At 44.1% G+C, this 27,496-nt stretch overlaps 1 protein-coding gene across 1 annotated transcript in view; it reads right to left on the reverse strand.

The window, feature by feature from the left end:
* Positions 1-1,158: 1,158 nt before the first annotated feature.
* The window catches only part of GALNT10 (polypeptide N-acetylgalactosaminyltransferase 10), an 82,375-nt gene continuing 56,037 nt past the window's right edge, over positions 1,159-27,496 (reverse strand). The window contains exons 5-12 of the mRNA XM_027643381.1: positions 23,016-23,201; positions 21,279-21,462; positions 20,268-20,385; positions 11,941-12,048; positions 9,912-10,133; positions 8,978-9,094; positions 7,088-7,237; positions 1,159-6,342 (exon numbers count right to left, since the gene is read on the reverse strand). Of these exons, the coding sequence (XP_027499182.1) occupies positions 6,175-6,342; positions 7,088-7,237; positions 8,978-9,094; positions 9,912-10,133; positions 11,941-12,048; positions 20,268-20,385; positions 21,279-21,462; positions 23,016-23,201 (1,253 nt within the window). The 3' untranslated portion in view covers positions 1,159-6,174. The remainder of the gene's footprint in view (positions 6,343-7,087; positions 7,238-8,977; positions 9,095-9,911; positions 10,134-11,940; positions 12,049-20,267; positions 20,386-21,278; positions 21,463-23,015; positions 23,202-27,496) is intronic.

Here is a 27,496-nt window from a genome sequence, read left to right on the forward strand (position 1 = left end):
ACATATTGAACCTGCTAAAATGCTTAAACTGTCACAGCTTTTGGCACATACTCACCCTGGGCAACGTTCCCACAGCCAAGAATCACAGCACAGCCTTCCCGGGGGAAACAGTTAACCTTGCAGTTATCTGCTGGTCCCCCCAGAAAGAGCCTTTCCTTTCCCTCACACAGGCTCATTTTCTCCACACGTAGATCTTCACACATTTCATTGCTTGTCTCCCATCCGTTTTTTCCACTGTTTTTCACCCAAAGGAGTTAAGTAAAAAGGAGTGCTGAGAAGGCTGCTGAAGAAATGAAGTGGTGACAGCAGAAAGCACTGAGGGTCCTAGAGGGAACATGAGCAATGCTGAGAAACTTCCCTTGTCTTGGGCCAAGCCTGCTCTCCCCACTTGGATATCAGAACACAAACAGGGCCCTGAGCTGTTAAAGCCCTGCAAACTGAGGTGTGGGATGGATCTCCCAGCAGTCTCTCCCAAGGCAGACAGGCACAGAAAGGACAATGACAGCTGGGTTTTCTCTGCTCCTCTGTGCTTCCCAGTGTGCCCTACCAAGTACTGTCCATGGCAACTATCCCTCAGGGGTACAGGTTCTACATCATCCACCGCAGCCATGGTCCATCCAGGACAGTACCCCTGGGCACCTACTTGCATGAACATGTCTCCTCCTTGCCTCCTCTAGCTTTGTCCACTCCAGCTTTGCCCACATCTTATATTTCTCCTCATGTCTCCTCCCTTCGTGGCTGCCACTTGCTCTTCCTTCAGCTCTGAGCTGAGGTGCTGCAGGATCCCCTGCTGGGCTGTAGTTCTGGGACATGATGGATTGTTCCCATTGGTTTCAGAGCTGCTGGGAAGCAGCTGTGAGAGGCAGACATAGAGCTTCCCCACGGCTGCTGAGCCTCCTTGTACACCCAACACAGCACTCGGGCATGAGCTCCTTGGCTGTTTGTATGAACACAGCAAATCCTGTGCTCTATTCCCAATGCAAAGGGCAGCCAGGAAGGACGTTTCCCAAGGGGGCTGGAGGACACCAGTGTGTGGCACAGCAGGAAGCCTGTGCTGGGGAAACACCCGACAAGGGATAACTGAGTTTATAAATAGAGAGAAGAGAAACACATCACTGGAGCAAAACAGGCAGTGACAGTCACGTCTGCACACACAGATTTCAGAAAACACATTAAAAATTTATTTTAAATATATTATAAAAGGAAGTCCATTCAACTTTAAAAACACTAGGCATTCTACCAATGATTCCCAATTTATGAAAGCTACTACATTAAAGTGCTACAAGTCCTTTACCACCCCCAGATATTAGGCTGTTGGTCCTAATATGCACAAAATAAATACACACTGATTCAAGAGGCACCATCCAGTTTTACAGAGAAAATGCATGCAGTACAAGGAACAGACAAACTTAGACCTAATCACCGAGATCCTGGAGAATGCATTTTGAAACCAATTCCCTTTTCCACCCTAGAGGCTAAAGCTATTTGTTGTTGTTATCATAAGGGCTAAGGTTTCAGGCTAGTAGCTTGACCAGTTTTTATCTTGTTTTGTGGTTGAAGTTCACATTTCCTTGCTCACTAATTGGGATTAGGACTTTTTTCAACTAGAGTTGAACTAGTATAGTAAAGACCACATAGATCCAGTGGCTTTATATAAAACTCCCAAATCCCTCACATCTGCTGGAATCACTGAAGTCTTTTGAATATACAGAAGCAACAAGAAAGCTCAAAATGCAGAAAGTAGAGGAGTGTACTCAGCTAGCAGAGGCAGAGTCAAAAACAGTCAGGCTTTTTATTAGGTTTTCCATAATCTATCACTGCCTAGTTCCATACAGACCTCCAAGCTAAAGCGTGGCACTACTAAGGAACAATCGGAGCAGGACTTGAGTTTATTTCAGTTACACTTGAAATTTATAATGTCAATAAATCAATCTGAATGGTTAATGAGGAATATGAAATGAATTGACAAGTCTGTGTTGAATGCTGATAGAAATTTCGGGTCTCATTTCCCATTCTCCACCCATTCATCTCTCCTCTCCACTTGAACCAGCTGAGGACTTGCAGCTTGATTTAAAATCTGGACTCAACACTCATTAGGTCAGAAACTAAAGCACTTAAAGGTAAATCCCACACAAGCTGGGAAATTGCAGCACACAGAATTTCCCTGCTTAAGATCAAGTAACAGGCCACAGTAGCCTGGGAGCAGGACCCAGTGCTCCTGACTCCCAAGCTAGCTCCCCTTTGCTGTGTATCCTGTGAAACCACACAGTTTCTCCATGAACCACAGGAGTTGGGAGTGGATGTGGGATGCTAAGTACAGGTGCAGTGCTAGTGTTGGCAGAGCCAGGCTGTTTCAGACATGGCTTTACCAGGGCTATTTTGACTGGAAGCATGACAGGTTGACTGCCTGAAAACCATTCAAGTGCCTGTCCACATCTTTGAAAGACAATTTAAAATATAATCTTCTCCCTTCTCAACCAGCAGTTCCATGATTGCCCAATATGGCTTTTAGGAGATCTCTCCCCAGGGTGATGTGAGCCAGCAGAGCTGCTGTGACAGCCCTGCAGCAGCCCCAGAGCACCGTGCTCTTGCAATGCTGGTGGTGCCTGTTTGACTCTCAGTATACTGATCTCAGTGCAGCAGGGAGGAGGAAAGTTTGCTGACTGGAACCCTCCAGTAAAGGAAAGCGAAGCCCTGTGCACAGGCTGCTGTAAAACCAACCAGGAAGAAAGTCAGGATGAGAAATTGCTTTCTTGCTACTTCTGTATTAGAGCTGTTAACACACCCTTTAAAAAGTTTCCCACTGATGGAAGGCATCGACTTTTTCTGAAAGACACTTCTGGCTACAGATTTTATAAGCTTTTGGGACTATTTATGATTTGCATACTTAAAAAATAAAATGCAGGATCCTGCATGCCAGTGAAATCATGAGCCTTCACCATGAGATGAAACATCCAACAGGTAACCCAAGACATCCTCCAGCCTAGCTCCAGTTGCTACAGCGTGCCAAGAGGAAGCAGCCATCCTTTCCAAGTCTTCCTATTAGGAGTGACAACATCCCCTCCAATCATTAACGATACTGATTTAACAGAGGAAACCCAGGAGCTTCTGAATTGCTGTCGTTCACACAAATTTTGCACTGAAAGTCAGACATTTTAAAAAACCACACACAAACACTGCACAAGTCAAGCTTTCTCTTACATCCTTCTCTCCCAACTCCTTCCCTTCTCCTCTCTTGTCCAGCAAGGCACTAGGAAATGGTTCAAGTTTAAGCATTTGCTGTACATTTACATTTAAAAAGGCACATCTTTATTTTAATGACGCTGTATTCCCCTTTCAGGAAGGCTCCCACATTCTTCTCTTGTGGTGTGGAAAAGGAAGTTAATTTCCCAGGTATGAGAAAAGACACCTTGCACACATGAGAGCCCCAAACCTATTTACTGTCTGTAAGCCTTAGAGATTAGCACCAGTAGAGATCAACAACAGCTTCAAGAGCAAATCAAAGTATTTTTATGCAACACAACACACACCCAGGGATCCCTCTGTCGTCTCGGATTCTGATACTTAAAAGCAGCAGAACTTATGCAGACATAAAAAGAGGGGTGTTTCAATAATTTTTTGGGGAAAAAATATGAAAACATTTATTTTGCATTAGATAATCACCGGTATTCAATCTCCAGTCTTGACTCACATGCAGATGTGAAGATTTGCTTATGTATTCATGCTTTAGCAATTTTGCTTATAAATAACCAAAATTAATTGGAAAAATTAACCAGATTGCCCAGCAAAGGCTCAGTTAAAGATGCAGATGATGAAATACAGCTTCTATTTCTCAATCAGTGGACGGTTGGCTATATTAGGTCTTTGCATTAGTCAGCAAAGCCTCTAGGGTATTGAAAAGTATAATTGATGCAAATAAATTAATAGTTCAAAGCCCAGTGAGCTAGTCAGAAATGTACAGAATTTGTGAGGCACTTATCACACTCAGATACCAAACCTTCAGCAAACAGATAAACCACACTAAGAAGGAGCTGGTAAAACCACTCACACTAAAGCTCCAGTTTCTGTGTACTGGTGGTAGGTTGTCAAACTGGAATTGCCTCAACTACTACCTAATGTTTTGGTGCAAATTACTAAGAGCTGACCTTTATCTCCAAATTAAGATCTCCAAGTGGTAAAAGACCTGTTCATTACTGCAGTTCTCTCTGAAGCATCCTGTGAGCCAAGCAGGCTCACAAGGTGAGTCCAAGTACAAAGCAAGCCATGCATTTTAGAAACAGAAGCTATTCCTCTCATTAGAAAACTAAGACACACAAAGTTGCAACCTGCAAGCAGAACAACCTGCAGTCCATTTATAGAATCTGCTGATTGTGTCCCAATTTTAAAAAACTATCACTGTTCATGGACAAGCAGCTTCTTGTTCCACAGGTATTAAAACATTCATAAAGACATCTAGTCAGGCCATCTAGTGCTCCACAGTCAGCACTACTAGACTAATGAGAGCATTAATAACTTAAGGAAAGCAGCAGCCAGACACAAAGCGCTGGAAGGTGACTCTGTCTCCCACAGAAATGAAAAGGGATCCTAATGACAGACATGCTGTAGTAACTGAGAACATAAGATGTCAACTCTGCTTGATGCTGGTCTCACTTCCATACAATACTGCTGCAGAATTGTCACAAGGAAAACCTAGAGCTTTTTTTCTTTTCTTCACTCTCAAAACATTAGACACCAACACATTTTGGCAGCCTGGTCCCAGCTGCAATGCAGCACCCAGTGTTTCCCGTGCTCCATGACTGCATGGACCAGGTAAGATGGCAAAAGAGGTTAGACATGGCCTCAGCTGTGAGGATCAGAGAGGGAGAGATGATTTTGATCCATTGTCAGCACATCACAATAGAGAGTTCAAGAGGCAGACAGTTGTGCCCTAGTTTGCATTCATCTTTTCGTATCAGTACATTCCAGCTCCTAGGATGAGACCATCCTGGTTCATGGTCTGGCAGATCCCACAGCCAAAACAGAAGGATAACACCTTGTACTGCTGACTGCACAAGGGATAGGGTACCAGTAAAATGGGTCCATCAATCCCACATCTCTGCATAAGCAAACAGATCTCCAGTGACAGTAAACTGTACAGTGCCGTGGATGTTGGGACATGAGGAGAGATTAATAGCACATTCCCACAAGCCTAGAACACTACTGACCACAGGACTCAACAAATTACAGACTGATGAACAAATGGCTAATCTGAGCCCTGAATTGATTATCCTGCATTAATCTGCTCACACCAACTGTGAATGGAAGTTGCCTGCATGTAGTAGATTTAACTCTGAGAAACCCTGGAGGTGTCTGTGCTAAAAGGATTATGAATAAGAAGCAAATTTGGAACCTGATATCCAAAGGCTCTTAGCAAAAGTCCTCACCTGTAAGAACTGTGCTTACTTAAAAAACCCTCTGCTAATCTTTCACCTTGAAGATTCAACAGTGAGTGACAAACTGACTGCAAAGTGAATGGACCAGAAACACAGATTTCTCATTGCTAATAACTACAGCCATATTCCCAACACTTGGCTGCACTTCCACTAGAGCTCATTCCTTCATCAGAGCTATGATTTGGAAAATAATAATGTCAACCTGTTTGAAATATATTTGGTCCAGGGCAAAAAAATATGCATTTCATTTCATTTTCCACTGATGGGCTTTTTCTTTTTTTTTGATAGGAGGTTTAAATCCTGTATCAGGATTTTACTTATATGGCGTTTGGAAGATAAAGCTGTGGGAACACTTCAGCGGGTGGTATAGCAGCTACAAAAAGTCCTGGAGGGTCCTGGATAACAAAATCATTTAACACAAGACCCAGGTGGGAAATAAAACAAAACAAAGGAAAAAAAAAATCCATTTGAATCACATTCAGACTCCTCTAAAAACAGAGTTTCTGTTCAGTCTCAGCACAGAATTGGCTCTGGTAAAGCCTTTAAAATTCCACCATCCCCAGAAGAGAAGGATGCAGCATCTTCACAATAAAGACTGGCCTGCTCATTAACCTTCTCCTGAGATTCTCCCTTTTACCTTCATTAAATGTTTAAAAAAAAGTATTCTTAAAAAAATTTTTTGTAACCCTCCCCAGTAAAAACTATAATTGTAAAATATATATATATATATTTTCTCAGTCTTTTAAAGATCAAGATTTCTGTTAAATTTTTCCAGGATGGTTGAGTTTGTGTGTTCAAATATCCACTGCTGTGTTGGAGATGAAGGATTGCAGCTATTCATAAAGATTTTTCGATCACTCTCACTGCAGTCCATACAGCTGCTGCTGACTGGATGGTAGAGAGTCTTGTCCTGGAGAAGAGAAATTTGATGTGAGGTTGCCAAGCAGAAAAAAAAAAAAGCTGTTTTAAAACCAACAGAAAGAAATTTTAAAAACCAAGGCAAGCTATTGTGTCATTTGGGTGTATCCAGAGTTGGTCCACACCTGCATGGTTGGCAAGTGCCTGAGTTCATTCCCAACCCTTGCAACAGAATCCAGCCCAATCCTCACACCTGCACTGGGAAGCTCTAAAGCTGTCCCTGAAGCCACAGGCTCTCCAGGCTGACATCCTGCTGCATCACTCCGGGGCGCTGTGCCAGCAGACTGCAAGGACTAGGATCGGGCACTGAGACAAGAATTTACTTTCCTGTTGCCCACAATAGCTTAGTTGCTTTAGTAGGAGGATGAATAAATCCTTATCTACTTTTGGCACGATTTTCCAGAACAAACCAACTCTCAGAACACCTCTTTGCAAACGGGTTTTGCAAAGGTGTTGCATCACCTCAGTGCCAGCTGTGGACACACTGCAGAGAGTGTCCCTTCTGCTCAGGAGCCCTGGAGTCCTCACCTTTCTAACCAGTGGAATGGGGGAGTGACCTCTTTCTAATCAAGGGTAATTAATGGCACAATGACAACATATTGTCTGCAGATTCTCTTATCGCAGCTACGTGGAGAGAAGGAATAAAACATGAGTGGTGACATTTTAAGAAATTTAAGTGCCTACAGGCAGTTTGACACCTTAGAAGAGAATACGAATACGCCCCCACACAGACTCACTTTTCGGTATCTCCAGAGCTGGTTCCCCTTCATTCCATGACAGTCATAGAGGGTCACGGGGCTGCTGTGGGAAATGGCATCAAAACAAAACTTCTTGGTGTGCTGAGGATCCCCGGGACGGATGTCCTCTCTCCAGCTGAAGGTGAATACCTGCCAGGACAAACAGGACCCTCAGGGTGCCTGGTACTTGGGCACGATGTTTTCACCAGCAGGAGGCTGTTCTCTGTCCCCACAGGGTGGGGGTGACTTCAGGGAAAGGACAGTATCTTCTACAGAAAAACTACTCCCACCTCTGGGGACAAGCATTGCTGACCAAGGGAGTCTGTACCAGCTGCCACAGCATGTGAAAGGAGCCCGTGCTGCTGCAGCCAGCCATGCTGGTCAGCCTGGGTGTCTCTGCAATGCAGACATACATCAAGGATTAAATGAGCAGCTGACCAATTACAGCCCTTCACAGCCAGCAAAAAAGGCAGAGAGCTACAGGAGCTCTGAGTTCACGCTGGCAGTAAACACCCGAGTCTGCACAGCCAGCCTGCAGTCACCTTGAGAAGTCTGTCCCACACCTTCTGGGACAAGAGACCAGGAGCCCACAGCTTCCCACTCCACAAGAGTGTCAGAAGGGCAAACATGTGGGCAATGCTTCCTGGCACTTTCCTCTACTGACCCTGCAATGAACTCTCAGTGTTCTCAGGTGCAATGAAGGGATGCACAGTACAGACAAGCAGAGAAAGGGGTTTAGCTCTAGAAATGGGACACAACCTATGCCTGGCAATGCTGTGGCCTTGATAAAAGTGTCCTCTGTGACCAGCACTAGCCAGTGTGGTTCTGCAGGGCTACAGCCAACACTCCTCCATTTCAGCCCCTAAGGAGAAGGGATGTTCTGCGGGCTCCTTTGGAGGCATGTGGAGGAATGGTTCTCTCTTCAGAGATACCTCATGGGGCAGTAAGAAAGACTAGTGATGATCAGGGTGCTGCTAACAGAACCAGTGTGGCTAAAAACTTTTGCACACAGAAGCCACTTTCTTCCTGCCTCTCTTTTAATCCCCTCTTGAGAGAGAAATTACCACTATCATTTAGGCTCAACACTCCACAGAAGTTCAAGCAACATTCTCTTCCTAAACAAAAGCCAACGTTAATTTTCAAGATCCTGCTGACACAGGGGCTTAATTTTGGACTGTGCCTGAGTAAATTGGTTTTGTTTCTATTTTTCATGCATCAAAATTGATATGCAACAACCCTCTGTCTCCTACTACTGAAGCCATTCCCTGAAGAGTTATGCATGGCTCTGTAATAGAGGCATTGTTTTCTTGATCTTTTCTCAGTTCATCTGCTACAGTTTAGACAAACTAATATTTTCCTCCCTTCTGTTACAATAAAGCTGTCGTTTCTGGCACCTTATATGTTGAGAGGGTGAATCTATAACCCGGCTGGTATCATCTCTCTCCAGCAATGGTTGCGTGTTTATAATGCATTTGCCTCCTGTCAGGAGGATGATAGTGAGAGCTTACTGAATGCTCCTGCAGGTTCATTAATATGCATGATGCTCCTCTATCACTTCTTTCAGCACAACCTTTGAAGTTAATATTCACTTTGTTACATATTACAGCTGCCTTGTTACTGGTTTATTGTTTTGGCATATTGTTTCCTTGTGATTTCTTTTGTTCGCTCTGAGAACTTCAAAGCAGAGGTAAAAGCTCTGCTCAGAGTCTGCCAGCTCCAGACCCTGCCACAAGCACAAGCCACATCCTGCTACCAGCTCATCAAGTACAATTAGCATGTGAGCTTTGGGGTGCACCTGACAGCTCTGCAATGGCCTTCCTTAAACATTGGTTCTTGTAACTTGCCCATCCCCAAATTTAGGGGCCGATGATTTATCAGACCGATTGTTACCTGCACGTTGTTCCATGCTGCTTCTCCTCTGTCCTTCACGCAATTTTCCAGCCTCAGTGGGGATCCCAGGGCTCCATGCTTAGTATCCACACACAGTCCAGTTCCTACATTGCGTATCTGAAACAGTAAATTAGTCACTGAATCTCCTACCAGGTGACAGGAAAGAAGGCTCAAATTGCCTCAAATAGCAGCAATATTTGTACAGAGACAATTTTTAAGATTCCTCACTTAACTGTGTGTCTGAGCTGGCAGGTAACAGCTGAAAGAAAGCACAGAACTCAAAATAGGACCCATTGCCAGCTGTACCATAACCTTCATCTCACAGCAAAACCAACAGGACTGCAGAGCTCACTGTGATGTTGTGATGGTGCATCCTCTTCACCCACACTGTGGTCTCAGAAATGCTCATCAGGCCTTGGCCTTGACAAACAGCACCAGGGCTCAGCTCCTCTTGACCTTATCAGAAACACTGTCTGCCACAGTTGTGTGTAGCAATCCATGAATTCACTCCTGGGGTCATTTTTTAACCAGAACACAGCCAACTTTTCTGGCTTTCAGATGGAAAAGCTAAGGAGCAAAGTAGATCAACATAGTTGTGAGGCCCTTTGGAAATATTATTGCTCAGCTGCCTCCTCTCCCTAGTCCTCTCTTTGGCATGTTCTGATTCCTACTAAATACACGGCGTGCAGAACAAGCCAAGTCTCTGTTCTCGTTGTAGCTGTGCATTAATAGAAGCAGCTGCCTGCCCAACTGCCTGCTTTGATCAGGCCACTGCAATGGTAGAGGAGTTCTGGGCTTTGAAACATATCAAGCAGATCTTGAAATACTCGCTTGCACCTTACTCACAGCAACCCAGTACCGGAGCACACGGGTGACCTTACAAAACCAAACCGCAGCCTGTTTGCCCATCACAGACATCAGAGCACAAACTTGCCTCTCCCCAGGCAGCTGCTGGAGGCTCCACCGGTGGGTAGAACTTTGGCAAGTCCCAGGCGACCTCGCTCATGAACCACTTGAAGCTTTTGCAGTTGAGGCTGTTGCGAAGCTCCTTCTGGGCCGCGACGTCCCCCGCGGAGAGGTGCCGGTACTCTGGTCTGCGCTGGTAAATGTACTCGGCGTACTCATCCATCCACACCTCAGCCACCCGCTTCAGGTTCTGTGTGGGCAACAGCCACGGGTGAGAACGAGAAGGAAAACCACCTGAGAGCACTGCATAAACCACTGACATTAGCATTCAGAGCAGCTCGCATGTTTTCGCTCAGAAAGGATTTTCATTCACATCCACTCTTTCTCTCCAGCTTCAGGACAAAGATTATTTTTATTATTCTCTAGTTCCAAGGGACTTTTAGAAAGATATTTTCAGTTGAGGTCAAAAGAATCCTGGCACTTGGCCATTATATCTAGTTCCTTGTGGCTAAGAAAAACAACATTAATCAAAAGTTGGTTTTTTTCCTTTTTTTTCTGTAAAGAAACTAGTCAGAACACGATGCTGGTAAATACCACTGGACATTCAAAGGTCTCTGACAAAAAGCTGCTTTCTTAAATCCTTCTTATTGCATCTTTTATATCCATCTAGAAATGGGATTTGCAGTACTCCCTTCTGGAAAGCTTCAGTTCACAATACTCTTTCTTAGCACTATTTTTCCATTTTCTTGGGTAAAACTATGACATACTTCAGGAATATGGAACTTTCAGGTGATGACCCTTCAGAACAGAAGCAAAGGGTTTACCTCCTGGCAGGAGTACATTTCATGTGTTACTGTAAAGCTTAATCCACTGTGCAATTCCAAGACAGCAATAAACACCATCCTCTCGAGACAACCTGCTTGTCACAGCACCCTCGAGACTGCTGGATCTTGGACTGTTCTCTGGCAACATCAGGCACATTCTTGGTGCCAAGTCTTGCCATGTGCAGTTGTGACTCCAGTGACCAAGCAACACTGCCCTGCCCACCTTGCATGAAGCTGGTCAGTCCTGCAGTGATCATTTACTACCAAAAAAATTAGGATGCTAAGAGTGAGCAGTGTGCTGACCCTGCCCTGAATGCAGCCTCCAAACAAGAGCAGGTGTTTATCTCAAGGTGACTAAATGATCTTAGATGCCAAGAAACAGCCTTGGCTACACCTCTCTGCCATCTCCTTCAAGCACTGTGGGAGTTCACGAGCGCCAAATACCGAATCAAAAGAAATACAGCTCCTTCCTGAAGAGATGGCACAGACAGGAGAGTGCTCTATCGCTCTGACAGGTCATTGCTGGGCTGAGGAATAAATCCAAATCTATAACCAGGGCCGTGCTATTAAACTGAGAAGCATTTTAACACTGTGCAAGCCATAAACTACAGAACAGCAGGGCACCTTTTTGTGGTTTTTAGTTTTGCAGCCTTCCTGCTTCTATGATTTTTTTTCTCCCACCAGAGGGCAATGTAGTCCCTTCTCAATTTAAAAATTAACTGGAGAAACCCAGTGCATGATAGGCGAAAGCTCTTTCCTCTTTGGGCTACACTAGATTAAGAAATAAGATGGCAGTGAACATTCCATTGTGGAAAATTACAGCTTGCCCATTCAGTGGTCTGTGATGCTTGAAGTTGAGAGGTCTTTCAATCACCAAAACGCAATCACCACGCTGAAGCCTGCTGCTCTTGGAGAGCACAGCTATAAAATGACTGAAGTATTATACAAATAAAGCCATATCTTGTTTTTATAGCCAGTGCCTGATCACAGAGTCCCTTCCCAGCACCCAGCAGTAGCCTTTGTCAGCTGTCAGCACACGTCTTGCAGCTCCCCAGGCTCTCTTCCCTTTGTGCTACACATCCACCACTGCAAAATTGCTCAACTTGCACTGTACAAGTGGAACTTACAGACCACAAAGCCTACATTTGCCTCTCCATTGAGAGGTCAGAGGAGACAACAGCATGGTCATGTTGCAGGCAGACATCTGTAGTGGGGAATGCCACTACCACTTACTCTTGCCAGGCTAACTCCTGTGGGAACCTTGTATGGAACATATTTCCTGTAGATATGACCAACCCTAGAGCAAGGGATGTCCTCCATGCGACCTCCACACATCCATACCTGTGGAACAGCAGAGAAACAGATTCAATCTTGGTTTATGGAGAAAACTGAAAAAGAAAAAAAAAAGACTTCCAAGTACTGAAAAAGCTTAACCCAGATTTTTACATTAAAGTACACTCTTCCCAAATCCCCTCCCCTCCTTGCCTTAGTCTCAAATCCTATAACTACCCGCTTAGAGCCATGCAGCAAGCCTTGATTTAGCACAAGTGCTATCAAGCCTTCTTCACAGAAAAGAACAGGGGGAAAAAAATCCGAGCACCCAGAGAACAGCACACACCTCACTTTAAACTGATATACATTATTACAGCCATAGTAACCACAACAGTTAAACTGGGCTGCCATAAAAACCCTGGGTGTAGGTTGTGTAACGATGCTGTAAAAGGGAGGCCATCTCTGTAGTACAGGTGGTCATGTGTTATGCAAAAGGCTCCAGGGAATTCATGAGCCTGTTCAAGTGCCAGAAATCAGAAGAAACTGCTACTTTTTCCCGTGGTTATATCACTGCTCTCGTATGGTTTCATTGCTGACATTCACTCATTGCTTTTGCAGCCTTACAATTAACTGGAAATCCCTGCCTGGTAACACACAAATAGCTTTAAAAAAGCCCTCAGGAAGTCACTAGAGCACACTGCAGTTGGAGATGACTACCTTGATGCTTGGTTAATGTCTAGATTAGGCCCAGAAGCTTCCTTCCCCATCTGGGAAGATTTGACTCTGTGCCAGCACTCTGCAAGACAACATTCTTTTATTCCTTATTTATAGTACAGATGTAAAAATTTTGTCTGAGTGAAAGAAAAGATGTTTCCTGAACCAGCCAATCTCCTTCATTAGCTTTAAGAAATATATTCATATGCTTCACAAAAAGACTTAAAGAAAAAGTACCCTTCAGAATGCCAAACAAACGACTTTCTGAATTCCTGAAGCGTGGCACTGCCTTGCCCTGCAGTTTGTCCCCAGATCTGATGGCAGTGCCCTGAGGGCTGCAGTGTTTAGGCTGGTGCTGCAGTGCTCTTGATCCCCCTGTTCACTGTGGCTAATTTGAGCCACAGCAGTTCACTGTACAAGGAGCTTAGTCAACAGCTTCACACATTGCAGGCAATTCCATTAATATTCTACAGCGACAATATTAAATACTTAGCTCAGAAGAGAAATATTTGGCCAAGGCTGCTGCATAATTATTAGCTCTGACACTGAAGTCCTCTGGAGTTTCAGCTCTGTCTGCTGGCCCTAATAATTACAGTCATTTGCTGACTGTGTATAACTTAATGGAGGTTGGTTGCTCTCAGTTAGAGGAATATTTTTCACAGGCAACTTCTAAAGTTCAGGGTATTTAATTACATGTCGTTATGGCGAGAGAGACAAGAAGAAAGTTGACAAACACTCCTGCTACAGGATTTCATTCCTTTTGTCCCTGCTGTGTCTTGAGAGGCTGGTATGGAAGAGATGAAAAAAGAAACTAGCACTCAGCTTCTGTGAAGTTTCTCAGGGAATTAGAAATCCTTCTTATTCTGTAGCTGCTTTGCTTTTGGCTGCAGAGGGCCACAGCACGATTTCGCTGCTGGGACATGAACAGATAGGCTGAGAAACAGGAATTTGGACATGTTCTGCGTTTCTATGACAGAAATGGTTTGTGTAAGGCTGTAAGAGCTGCAACAGATCTGGGAACTATGAAGAGCTGCAGAAGCAGCAGCAGAAGCCCAGAGCTCAGTTGCATAGACACACACACAATATCCTCGACAACCTGTATCACCCTTCCCTGCACCCTGCATCAAGCAAGCCTGACAAGGTTCACAGCAGCTGCATTTTAGTGTAACACAAGCCTGAGTGCAAACACCAGCCTGTTCTCCTTGCTGTCTGCCCAGAGGATGCCTCACCTGCCCCGCCTCCAAGTCAGGCCACTGTGAATACACCTCTCCTCTGAAACATGACGTCCCTATAGTAAGGCGAGCAGCAGAGCCCTGCAGTCGGTACAGCTGGAGAGGAGAGCACTGTCCTTGCACTGCAGATCTTGTGAAGTGAAAACAGACAGCACTGATTCCCAGAGCCCTTTGCTGGAGAGAGGCAGAGGGTGTAAGGAGCTGGACAGAACTGATGGTATGCTGGACCAGGAGCTCCAAACTGCTACAAGACTCCAGGCATAGAAGATGACATTACGTGAACACATGTAACTATATGATCAGAAAAGCTGCTTAACTGAGTTACTGAACAAGTAAAATCTAACATCAGTTTTACATACTCTTTTCCTGATCATGCTTTAAAATATTTCCTTCCAAATGATGCTGCAATGGAGGCAATGGAAGGCTTCCTAATTCCTTCTAGCAGAGCTCAGTGACCCTTTCAAGGTACTTCACCAACTCTGTGCCTCTTTAACGGTGTGTCACGCTGCAAGTGACAGTGTGGCACCCGCAGTACAAATCTAATTTTAAAAGCATGCTTTCCATTCATTCGTTGCTGCTTTGATTTATTTTATTAGTGAGCTGCTTTGTGTGGTGACAGAACTCATTACAACCTCCATAAAGACAATTACCAGTCCTTATCTATACAACTGGAAGAAGGGGGAGAGGGAAAGAGCGTGACGTGCATTGGTAAAACACAGCTAACAAAAGCGTAAGAAAGCCAGAGTTAAAGGTCAGGAAATCGCATCCAAGGGTCTGTCAAGGAATAACTGCAAGGGAAGAAAACCCAAAATAGCTGTGTGCTCACTAAGGGAATGCTTCCAGTCAGCGAGATTCGGTTGTCTTTAAACAAGGGTACAGTTCCCAGGCATGACACACCAAAACTTACACTGCTAAAAATACCATGCTGTCAGACAGCTGGAACGGTGCTGATCTGTGGGGCAGCACCTCATGCCTTCCCCACAACACTGACTGTCACTGACTGCCTTCTCCTTAGGGCCAGGGGAGCCAGCTTCTTCTTGTTGCTGTTTTACAGAGGGTGAGATGGTGCCTCACTCCTTGGCTGACATGACAGTAAAACATCACAGCCTGAACTTGACACACCTGATTTCAATCAGCCATTTACTAGAACACCGTAAGAACAAGAATTAAAGCTGGACAGGCAGACAGTGCTTTACACAAGAATCTAATCAGATCTCATCAGGAGAGAACAGGAAATTTGTCTTCCTCCTCAGGCACTATTTTGCCAATCTCCATTTTGGGCTTGGAATCCAGCAGCTGACAGGGAAATTAAGGGAAAATCTGGCTACACTGAGGTCAATGGGCCTACTGCAACAGATTTAGCTAAGGCCACAATCTCACCCTAATAATAAAAATGTACACAAGGGAAATAAAATAACAGCACCAGTGATATTACTTCCATCTTCCCAGTGGCCTGGAGAGCTGTAACTCCATATTCATAAAGCAACGTCTGAGCCTTTGACTCAGTCAGTATGCTATGAAAGCACCAGATAATATGCACCTATTCTCTACATGGGAATGTTATGCTGATCCAATTCCCTTTCTGCAATTTCAGAAAACAATGTCAGGTAAGACAGCTGAACCTCTCCTCTCAAACACACAATACAATGCTGCAGTTGGTGTGTGAACACACATTACCTGGGAATACAAGGTTTATGGTTTCCAAAGACTGCACCATGATGAGCCAATGCTTCCCAAGAGAGGGAAAAAACACAAAAGAGAGAGTTAAGCCTTGAAAACAAAGCGGCTCCTGCAAGGCACAACAGAAATGAAGACCATGGGATGGACCAACGGAGAGAAGCTGGCTGGTTGTCTGAGCACACACTGAAAGGTGGGAAGAAAAAGACATAGAGAATAAGTCAGGGGGGTTCTCTGCATAACAAGGAAGGTGAGAGGATGAAAGCAAGGGAAACCAATAATTCAGGAAAATTGTAATCCTTTGTATTAGAAGCATCAGCTGCTCCTGCAGCTGGGACTTAGTGGTCTATAAAAGATTAAGGTAGCTCATGGGGCACTGGGATCTGCGTGTTTGCACAGCACCTTCTCTCACATCACACACCAGCACAGCCCCTCCTCACCGTCTGGAGCATTCAAGAGTAATGAGAGCACTTTCCAATAATCAGAGAGTAGAGGGGAGCCCTTTCCTGCTGCTGCTTGGTGGGAGGCTGCTCTGGAACCCAAACAGCACACAGGGTGGACAGAGGCAAAAAATTCAAGCCATTGATCTGGAACTGCTCCGTGCATCACCACACAGGGAGGGAGAAAGAAGCCACCCTGTACTGCAGCCGAGAGCCTTAGAATTAAGCAGCATGTGTTGGCTAAAAAGAACCCCCACAAAAAAAAGCAGCAGAATGCCCAGCCTGTTTCAGTGTGGGCAAACGTGAGCTGCTGGAAAGTGGTGCAAGGATGTGCCTGGAATAAGCAGTGGAGGCTCACAATCAGCACTAACTTCAGCAACACAACTGGAAATGTTCAGAAGGGATCCCTTGGCAGCTGCACCCGAACTACATGTCTGCCAGTGGCAACATGGGAATAAGAAATGTGCTGCTGATATGGGGCACAGGAGATGCAGGCATTAGACTTGTGAACAGAAGCTATGGAGCACTTGGATTTGCTGGAAATCAGAAGCAATCTGTGTTGACACTTTGGGAAAGGGATTTGGAAAAATCCAATGATCTACCATCACCACAATAAATGCAGAGGCTGTTTCCTATTGCCGAAGCACAGAGTGAAGACCACAAGTACTGCCCAGCTTTTTTGTCTTCCCTTTAATTGTTCTTTGCAGGGCAACTGCAAAGTTGGCTTGTTTGAACCAAGCCTTTGAATTTTATTAAGGCTTTACAATCTCTTATTGCTCTTGAAGTACAATGTGCAATTAAAGGATAGAGAACCACACCACTCAAGATCTGAAGTACAAAGTACAGCTATATTTATGCCTATATGAGCCAGAGACATCCCTTTTTACTCTTCTGTTTCCCCATACCCCAAAAAATCAGAGACAACATATTTATGGAAGAGAGGCGTGAAGCAGTTTACTGAAGATTATGTAAGCCAAACAGAAGAGAAGCCAAAAAAATACTGGAAAAGAGGCAACATGATCTCAAATGAAACTGAGCGTAGATAAGTGCTGTAAAAAGTAGCATTTGCAGGAAGGAACAGTTTAAATGCTCCATATATACCACTCCAAATTAAATGCATTTATGTAAAAAAAAAAAATGAAGTGGTTACGTAGGCAGCTATTAAGTTGTGTTTAGAAGAGGAAAGGCCCATTGTAACTTTGGGTAAAGCATTTAATTTTGCTCACATAATTTCAGGAAGATAAAAAAGACCAGGAAAAGCTGTAAGAGAGAAGAAGTATAGAAGTGACTCCAAAAAAAGCAAGAAAATCCACCTCAATGAAGTCCATTGAACAGAGGAACCACGGCTGTAGTTAGGGGGAACAGAAAGGAAGGGTGACAAGTGCCCCACAGAGACAGCTGTGAATGCTTGTTACCCCTTCTCTAAAATACAAGAACATACTCCAAGGCAGCAGCTGGGATGGAGGAGATGGGGGAGGAGAATGGTTGTCTCAGAACATGGATCTGCAGAGCAGTTTGCCCGGAGCAAGCAGAGCTCATGGAGCAAAGGAGGCTCATCTGAACACAGGCAACACCTGCAAGGAGCACTGGAGCCTGGGACCTGCCTGCTGTGTCTGGGGATGACCTGACACAGGAAGACCTTAACCTGCAGAGGTGCTGGGTTAGAGGCACTGAGCTGCTCTGGATATACACAGGGCAAGAGGAGGAAGAAATGCCTGTTTTCTGCTTGAATATGGAAAGGATAAATAACTCCTTCAATTCTAATCTAGAAATTTGTTTTAAGGGACTGGTAAAACCCACAAAACTACAAACCAGCAGTTAGGGGTAGAAAGTTTGTTTCTAATGTGAAGTTCACCTAAATTTTTTTGTACCTCCTGCATGCAAGTGTTTTCTAGTGATGTTTGGTGTACACATTTCATACAAGGAGCAAGGCTTCTAGAGTTTGATCCAGCCTCCAGCTAAATGTTTTCTGAGGTGCTAAACACTGATGATTTCTCTCTTGGCTTGCCTGAAAATTTCTGCTCAGGAGGAAGCAGAGCCAGCTGATGACAGAAATACATACGATCCCCAAACAGAGAGGCAAGAGGCTCCTAAATAAACTTGTTTATTCCCAGTCTCTCAGCAACAGAGCCCTGGATTTTAAAATAAAGGCAAAATCCAGTAAAGAACAGTCCATGCATGGCCAAAAAAGGAATATACTTAAGAAAAAAAGAACCCATCATGAAACAAACCCCCAAAAGCCCTCTATTCCTGATGAGGCTCAAGAAGACCAGATCCTACGCAATGGATTAAAGACCAGCAGTACAAAAGAGGACCTGCACCCACAATGCCCAGACACAGGGATGGATTCTTTGTTAAAGCTGGGCTGTAAATCTGGCACGCTCAGAATCTGAAATCCCATGTGATAATAAATAATGTGAAAGCAGGTACCCCACGCCTAAAGCCAGAGCTTTAAATTATTTGACAGTGCACCTTTAACTACAAAAATCTCAGTCTGCTTCTAAAGGTAAAATCGTAGCTCTAAGCTCGCCAGGAAATGTCATAGCTTCATAAATTCTATGAACAAACCTTCTATTCTTGCAATTCCAGCAGAATTATTAAATCTATCAGCCACAGATGAATGTATCAATTTATCTTAATTTCTGAAAATACACTGAGCCTCTTTCAGTGAAACCTTCATTTTTCTGTTGCACAATGAAAGAAAAAGGGGGGTCTTTGCAGAGATTAATTAAAGCAAATTTATCCCTCCATAAATTACCGTCTCTGGACTGAAATAAACCACAGTGTGTTTCAGAGGGGATAAGCAAACAGATGAATGAAGTAGTCTTATTTCCTGCAGATCAAGCAGTGTGACTGTCTGCTGTGGCACTGGAGACAAAGGGCTTACCCAGCCACTGTCATCACTCTTGGAAACCAGCATTTTCAGAAAGGAAGAGAGGCTGAATACTGACACTGCCCCTCCTGCAGAGAATGAGTGTGTTTACACAATTTCATTACATGCAACCCAAAGAGCAAATGGCTCTAATCTCTGCCACCATTACAGAGGACACGGGACCTCCAAGGTGACTTTATTTTTTTTGTAAGCAAATGATGGAAGAAAAGACTGCCTCAAGAACAATGTCTTTTCTCCTGCTGTTTGCTGCCCAGTAGCTCACGGGGTGTATGTATGGCAATATGGGTTGCTGTGGTTTGATATCCTCTGAATTGCACAGGGGCATTGAGATTTAGGAATCTGTCTTAGAAGAGACCAGCCATGACTTTTCAGGGGAGACTTGCAGAATTTTAGCTGCTGAAGCTAAACTGCACTCTAGTAGCAGTGCTGCCATCTTCTAGCCCTGTGCTGAGGCCAACCAGCTTAGATCAGTGGCATCCAGACACCTATAAAACTATATATTGAACTTCTGAAAGAGAAAACCCAGGGTTTAACGTAGAAATCTTTACTCCAGGCTATGGAAAGGATTCCAGACTAGGTCTGGGACGTTCCAGTGGGTTTCCTAGATTGGATTTCAGAGTGCCATCTTGCAAGATAACACAGGTACCAGCGGTGTTGGTGGGTCACAGTGACACGTTACTACTAGTAAGCATTTTTAGTCAGCTGGCTAACTCTTAATTTTAAAGCCCTCAACTGAGCAGCTCAGTCAATCAGTGAGTAACAGAACTGTCCCCAAGCCAGGCAGATAATGATCCAAAGTCATTGCCAGCAACAGTGCTATTACTCCAGTTGTTGGGGATTTCTTCCTGGGTAATTAACAGACCCAGTTCCTCGCAGCCAGGAGTCAGATGGATTGACTACAGACAGAAAGTTGCTCTCAGCTCTGGGAACTCGAGCTGAGGGCTGAGGTACTTGAATGGGCAAACACTGAGCTGCTGGAATCGTTCTTCCCTCAAGGAGGGGAGTGTTTCATCATCTTGCCAGGGTGAGCACTAAGCAGCCCAAGAGTCAGAGAGCTCCACACAAGCTGACTTACCCTTGCTGGGAGGAGTGCATGCATCGGAATCTGTGACCACAGAGTGAGGACACCCCAGCTAAACATGCTCCAAAACTGACCCTCACAAGTGACTGGTCACACCATCGCTGTTTCTTCTGTGCACTATCTTACTACTCCCAGCTCTTTCACCTTTAGTCACACGCAAAAGCAAGGACAAGACAGATCATTCACATTCTGCGCCTCAGAACAATTCTTACTTTTCAAAACAAAAGTAATTTCCAGAGAACATGGCTCACCTTAAAGGATATTTCATACTGCTCTCCTCCCCATATCTCCAGACCTGCATCATACCCTCCCAGCTCCCAGAACCACTTTCTATCGACTGCAAACAGTCCTCCAGCCATTACAGGAGACCTTAAGGAAAAACCAGACTCCATATTACAAACACATTTAAAGATACAGATCTCTAACTAAACATTTAAAAAACAAAGCAAGATTTGACAAATATTCTTTTCACCACCCAGTGTTCCTGGTGCCTTTATAGCCCTGTCAGAGCGATAAACAGTTGTTTTGGCATTATCTACTGATTTCCCACTTGTAAAGGAGGAGGAGGACCAGACTAGGGTCCCTTCAGAACCAGCCAGTGCCTCTCCTCCAAACAGGCAGGAGTTCACCATTAAGTGACAGGACACAACCTCTCCCAGAGGGACCTGTGTGCTGCACACGTGGTGCTCTGCCTCAGTCGTATGATCAAGTCATTGAGTTTAACCTCAAAAAGAGTTTTGTTGACTTTTTTTTTTTAACACTGTATAAGGGACAGCAGAACTGTCTCAGTGGTGGGAAGTACAGCAACAGCAGAACACAACTTCATCACAGATTTACGTCTGCAATGCACTGCAACCATCAAAATTGCTGTAATTATTCTGCTAGGTTTTCTTCTTCCCACACCTGAGAATGACATATAAACCACCATTGGTTTGTTGTTTTTGGCAGAGCATTAGGGATACTAAGTTATGTTTGAAAGATCTCAGTAATAAATTACCACATTAGATGTTACACATTACAGTTTTCAATGAAATGTTAACTTCTGTGGGAATTAAGGTGGCAAAAAAACCAGCAATGAAAAGTAGAGTGTTCACAGCTACTATACAATGCATTTCTTTTAAACCAACAAAGCAAAAGGCTGCCAAAAAGCAAGTAGCTTAGCACCAGTTTCTGGCTTTTACTATGCTGAGATGTAAACCAACCCAGTAACAGGGTGTTATTTCATTAGCTGGCTCTTAGCACGCTGTGTTTCAGTAACTTACTCAAAGGGATCACTGGGATCAGGTTTCTGTAACTCAGGAGGAATAGGGATCCTCTTGTAGTACATCTCCCAGTCAAATGCCCCTCGCATCGCGTCTCCAGCCTGAGTCTCGTATCCAAAGTGGTCGTGATCAATCACATCAATCATAGGGCAAACGATAGTCTTGCGGTTTCGGGCGATGCGATCTGAAGATTGGAGAAACACGTTAGAAAACCCACACCAGTTGGCTCCTTTGACCACGAAATTACAAAAAAAGAGCGTCAAAATATGAAGTTGTCCAGGAACGACACAGTTTTTTTCCCATTCCTTCTCTTTTGGGCAGATGCTCCAATTTATATCAATTTGTCTGCTACTTATGCAGTAATTAATAATTGAGATAAAAACACCAGGCAATCATCACCCAGAAGCAGAATAGGAAGACAGAGGCACACTACAACAGATATCTACACTGCCAGGCTAAAACCAGACCCTCTTGTGCTCACTGAGCAGTCCTCATTTTCACAAGCAACTGGGGTGTGACCCTTTCTGCATGGATCCAAATCCAGGGAAACAACTCACTGCACCACCCAGCTCTAATTGCTACCCCAGGATCTGGCAGAAAGCGTTTCAGACTAATGGCATAACTACTCTCAGCAGGCCCAAGAAAGGCAGGTGTTACCTCCTCCCCTCAACCTTTTCTTCCAACCAAATACAACAACACAGGATTAATTCCTGCATAAGCATCTGGAATTTCTTAAATACTTTATTAGTGAGACAGTCTCTTGTTAGAAGTTAACTTTCAGAGCAGAGGCGACAAATGATGTCTCAGCTTCCAAAACACGTCTAACACGAATCCTTTCTGTGCTTTAAAATCAGAGCATACTCTACGTGTTCTCATTTAAATGACATTTGAGCTAATTCTGTCCTCTCTCCCTGGGGCTCATAAAGCTGCAAATGTTTTACACTATTGCCAGATATAAGCTGTAGTGAAAGCAAGGGGATAATCATCCAACAATCCTGTGGACAAATCTGACTTGTGTTTCTTAAACCTCCACCTGACTATTGTTGCCAAAGCCTATGTGACAAAGTCACACCTCAGAGAGAGCTTTGGGAGGTCACTTGCCATGGGCTTGTAAAGGAGTTTGGTACTGGCCAGAGGCAGACAGGTACCAGAAACAGATGGCACTGTCCCTTCAATTAATCATCTCTGAAAAGAGCTGACATTGTCAAACTGATGACTCCTTAAAGATGAAGCACTGCCTTGGAAAAGAGTGTCCCTGTTCTACAAATACATACCAGCAGCTCTCATTCACAAGAAGTATTTTCCACAGGCTTGCAGACTATGAAGTTAAATATAGTTATATAGGAGATAAAACCTCTAAAAGCTACTCAAAACCTGCATGTACAGATCTTTTCTGTATGAGAAAGCCATTCTTCTCTGCAAGCTGCTGAATGACCATGTGATAGTTTACTTTTCTAACAAGCTGTAAATTATTTAAGATTTCATTTAGTGAGGCAAGAGAAGAATATGATCTCTGGTCTTTAATTAACCAAAGCATATGACAGGGTTATTGCACAGTGTAGGACTGCAGAACAGAAAAATTCTTGTATTAAAGGCTACAAGTTGCCAACAATTCACTTGAGTCTTTTGGTTGGTTTGTTCTCCCTTTTATGATGTTTCGCGTTCCTTTTGTCCATTTACAGTATGAGAGGAAAGCAGCAGGTGGACATAACCCAAATTTAACACCCCCCCACTCACCTAACAGGGGTGGCAGCCAGTTCACGTTGGCCTCGCAGTGGGAATCCAGGAAGGTGATGACGTCCCCTATGGCCACAGAGGCCCCCAGCATGCGAGTCCTGATCAGCCCTTCCCTCTTTTTGGTTCGGAGGATTCGTACATTTGGGAACTGGGCCATATAATCCTCCAGGCGTTTCTTCAGGTGTTCTGTACGAAAAGGAGAAATTTGAACACTGTAACAACTTATTTCTTAAAAATGTGGCTCCGTCTCTACCAGAAGGGGGATGACTTTGGAAGTACAACCTGAACAGTTAACAAATGCAGTAACAGGAAAAAGGAAGTAAGAATAATTGCTTTTAAATTCCAGGTTTAAAAATAACTGCTTAAGCGAGACTTTTGAAGATGTTCCAAAATCTTAGAAGCAATTAAACAGAAAAGAAAAAAAGAAAAAAAAAAGGCACTAGGAGAAGACGAAGGAGCGCTGGATGAGAAAGAAAACAGCAGAGGAAGAGGAAAAGGAATAAAAAAATCAGATGGCAGACCTCAGCTGGGATTCTTGGACACTTGTGGGAAACCAGAAGAGACACAGGGCAATCTACTTTCAGAAGTAAACTGCACTCAGTGCATCAGTGTGTTTGTGTTTGGTTTCTTCAAAACACACAACATGACATCCACTCATGCATAAATAAAAACCAGCAAAAAGCCTAGTCAGACACCCCTCCAAGCCACAAGGCAGGTACGGCCACAGTGGGTATGGGGATGGCTTTGTTATGTGCTTATCAGAGGAGATATTTGCATTTAAATACGGAAATATTTACACTGCTGAACATGGACTGGAGCCACATCTGAATTAGCACAGACACTGGCAGTCACCATGATTAACAAGAATTCAAACAGAAGAGCTGCAGAGGAAGATCACTGAGTGATCAAAACAATGGACAGCTTGTTCCAAAGTGGAGATAAGAAGCTTGGTCTACATAAAGAATAAGGGGCACACAGCTGTCTTTACATCAAAGAGTGCAGCAGCAAAGAAAAACCTAAAAATAGGCTGAGCTGACACTGGCCTCATCACTAATGGGTTGATCTTTCAGCATCTGAAGCTTTGACTTACTTGACAGCAAACCTCATTGAGAGCATGCCAGGGACTGTTCATTAATGTCCCACAGCACCCACTGCCATCAGCAACCCACGGAGGAAAGAAACCTTGCTGGGCAGAACTTAGCTTGTTAAATCTAAGCAAACATCTTAAAATCTCACACAACAAAACCTGAGTAGAGGCAATCACTGAAACACAAGTAACCTCGCAGGGTTATTTGTATTGACTGCAGGGAACACATCCACTCCATTCTGTACAGCACAGTCCTCCTCAGCTTCCAAAGCAGGCATGAAAGGCAGGGGCTGGAAAGGCCAACAGCATGAAGTGCCCTTGAACAGGGCACCAGGGAGGCCGGGCATTGGAACAGCTCTCTGGAAAGAGCAAAGGAGCAAATAAACTTAACCCAGTTCTGAGCTCTCCCCCTTGGTGCTGACCTGGCAACTGCGGAAAGAGGCAGAATCCCTGTGACTAACACACATTCTGCACCTTCCCTTTGAAGCAGCCATCGCCCGCCTTCCTTCAAAGATCACCCAAATCAACTTCCTTGCCTTTGAGGTATTCCTAGCAAGCTCTTTGCCCTGTTCAAAGCTTTGTTCATTCCCCAGGATTTTCTTTTCACAAATCCATTTTAGTGTTTTGCCTGGCAAGTCTAATTGTCCCACAATATCTACACAGGTTTCCCTGCTCAATAGAGCCCTTAGGACTTCTTGCTGTCTAGTGTGCTTTTCCCTCATCCTTTTCAAATCTCTTCTGAATAGATCCTCTCAAGCAACCAGAAATTTTGTCCACTCAATTACAGATTTTTCAAATGAGGGCCCTCCACAGAGACCAGACGTATTATTAGCTCAGCTGCCTTCCTCCTGAGGCGCTGGGTAGACTTAAAACAAGAGGAAAAAAAAAAAGAGTGAGAAATGAAAAAGCTACCACCACTGTTTAACATCAGAGCTCATCCCTTGCCATTGTTAGTTTATCACAATAGACTGTTTCATCAGAGAGAACAAACAATCCTCACTTCAAGCATAAATCAGCTAAGCACAAGACAGGAGGTAGACCTTAGTTAATGTACCCAAGACCAGATAAACATGAGAGTGGCTGCTGGTGCTCATTAAAATAAAGGAGGGAACCATCACACAGAAGCTTTTGCTCTGATTCCCCAACAGTAGGCACAGATACTGCAGCACTTGGAAGATCAGACCCCAACCCAAACCTCTGAAACACTGGAAAGTCTTAAAAAATCCAAAGCTCTCAAACAGTGTAAAATATATAGAAAACTTCTGCAACTCTTTATTTTGTTAGAAATGAGAAAACAAGACCGTGAAAGATCCCAGAGGTTTGTCTTCCATCTGTGTGCTGGTCATTTTACATTTCAGCATCATATATCTTTCTGAACTGTTCTGATTTGTTGTGCAGTTTCATCTGTGCTGATGCCTGAAGGCAGCTGAACCAATTCCTCCAGGGGTAGGAGCAGAGCACGCTCAGCCTGCTACCAAACACGAGTATGTTTGGGGATCTGGTCCCACACATGAACACATACACCCCAGAAGGTGAATAAAGAGTCACTGGGCTTGGCCATATTTGTCATGACAATGACAGCTGCTCTGCCCCAGACTGACTGAGGAGAGGTTGTTTTATACCTATTAATGAACAAGCAGCAAAAAACTGAGAGATTCCCCATTTTTATTGTGTAACAAGGGAAAAGAAGGCACAGGAGCCTGAGTTTTCTCAGGTGAGTAGTCTGCAAAGAGACAGCAGGGAGTCTAATCCACTGACTTCCCACTGCATTCCCAAATGCTGGGTTTGGTTCTTTAGCACTTCTTCACTACATTTCCACAGTAAAAAAATACCAAAGCATTCCACACTTGCAGTGGGTAGCCTGCTGTACACTGCACTGGTGAGAAGTGTCTCACATAAGGAATATTATGTCTCTGATGGCTGGGAAAAGCAAGGAAAAGCTGCAGGAACTCCATCAGCACCCACGTATTCACACTGCTCTGCAGGGGACACACGTACTGAGTGCTGTCCTTCAGCCAGCAGGGATGATGCTCAGATAAACTGTTCCCAACTGCTGCAGAAAAATCCACATTTGATCACTGCATTTTATAAGGTTAAGACTTCTGTATCATGAACTGCAAGTAGGCAGAGTTTACTGAATTTGCCTCTCCTAACTAAAGAGTCAGAGACTTCCAGGCAACTCACAATGTACAAAATTCTATAAAACGTACTCTTCAAAGACAGAGTTTTCTTATTTCCTTATCCCTGGGCTATTCCTACCACCCAGGCTTCTATATGCCCAGATAGAAAATACTTATTTGATTCTATTTCAAGTACTGGCACAATTTAGCCAATTTTTGCTTTTAAAAGAAAATATCAAAAAAACAAACAAGCAGCATTAACTGCTAGAAAATTTTATGGGGCTTTAAAAAAATATACTATGGAATCTTGTCACACTGAGTAATTTTTATTACAAGGACAATTTTCTTTAATGAAAGTTGTTAGGTGAACTGGATGGATTCCAATGGCTGTGCCTACGCTGGGCACAGTAACACAGCCCAAATATATAAATGAGAGTAAGATTATCTGCAGATTAAAAACCAGGCTGGTAGCTTGCTAACAGACTTTGCAATAAACTTGATATACAGCATATACATTAACAGCACCAGTCAAGAACTACTGCTTTCTTTACTTTGAGCTGTAAATAAAACTGTGTGAAGAGAGCAGAGAAGCTTCAACAACCAGCCTGCTTTACAGAAGCAGCCCTGATGCTTTCCAGAACAAGACATTTCCCCCCCCCGGTCAAATTTCCATGGTGGTCTTACTGTACTTCTTCCTACTGGCCTCATCCAAGCACAGCTGCTCTCAGATGCCACTAGTCTGGTGACCATTTGTAGCATGGCAAGGGCTTTCCAAGATGGGAATTTTTCATGTCCAGTTGACTTTTCATTCCACCTACTGCACACCCACCACCTGAACAGGCACCTGAGACATTCAAAACCAAACATATGCAGAAGCTGGAGGAGGACAGAAGGGTCCAAGGATTTTTTTTTTTTTTGGTACAATTTAAATACATAAGAAACAAGAGAATGTTTCTATGGGTCTATGGGAAAGGCAGCACTGCAATTTCAGGGTCCATGGGAATCAACTGTTCCAGTCACCATCCTGGAAGTGGTGGAGTCACCATCCCTGGAGGTGTTTAAGAGGTGTCTGGATCTGGTGCTGGGTGATGTGGTTTAGGGGTTCAGGGTTTACAGTGATAGTGCTGGGTTGATGGTTGGACCTGACGATCTTAAAGGTCTCTTCCAACCCTGATAATTCTGTGATTCAGAGTCAAAGCAGCAGTTAACTCAATCCACCCCCTCATAGCAAACCAAGCAGCCCATCTCCAGGCAGCATCCCCTGCCTCCTCCCT

This window comes from Corapipo altera, unplaced genomic scaffold (assembly GCF_003945725.1).
Source record: "Corapipo altera isolate COAL_440 unplaced genomic scaffold, ASM394572v1 75, whole genome shotgun sequence".
Lineage (NCBI taxonomy): Eukaryota > Metazoa > Chordata > Aves > Passeriformes > Pipridae > Corapipo > Corapipo altera.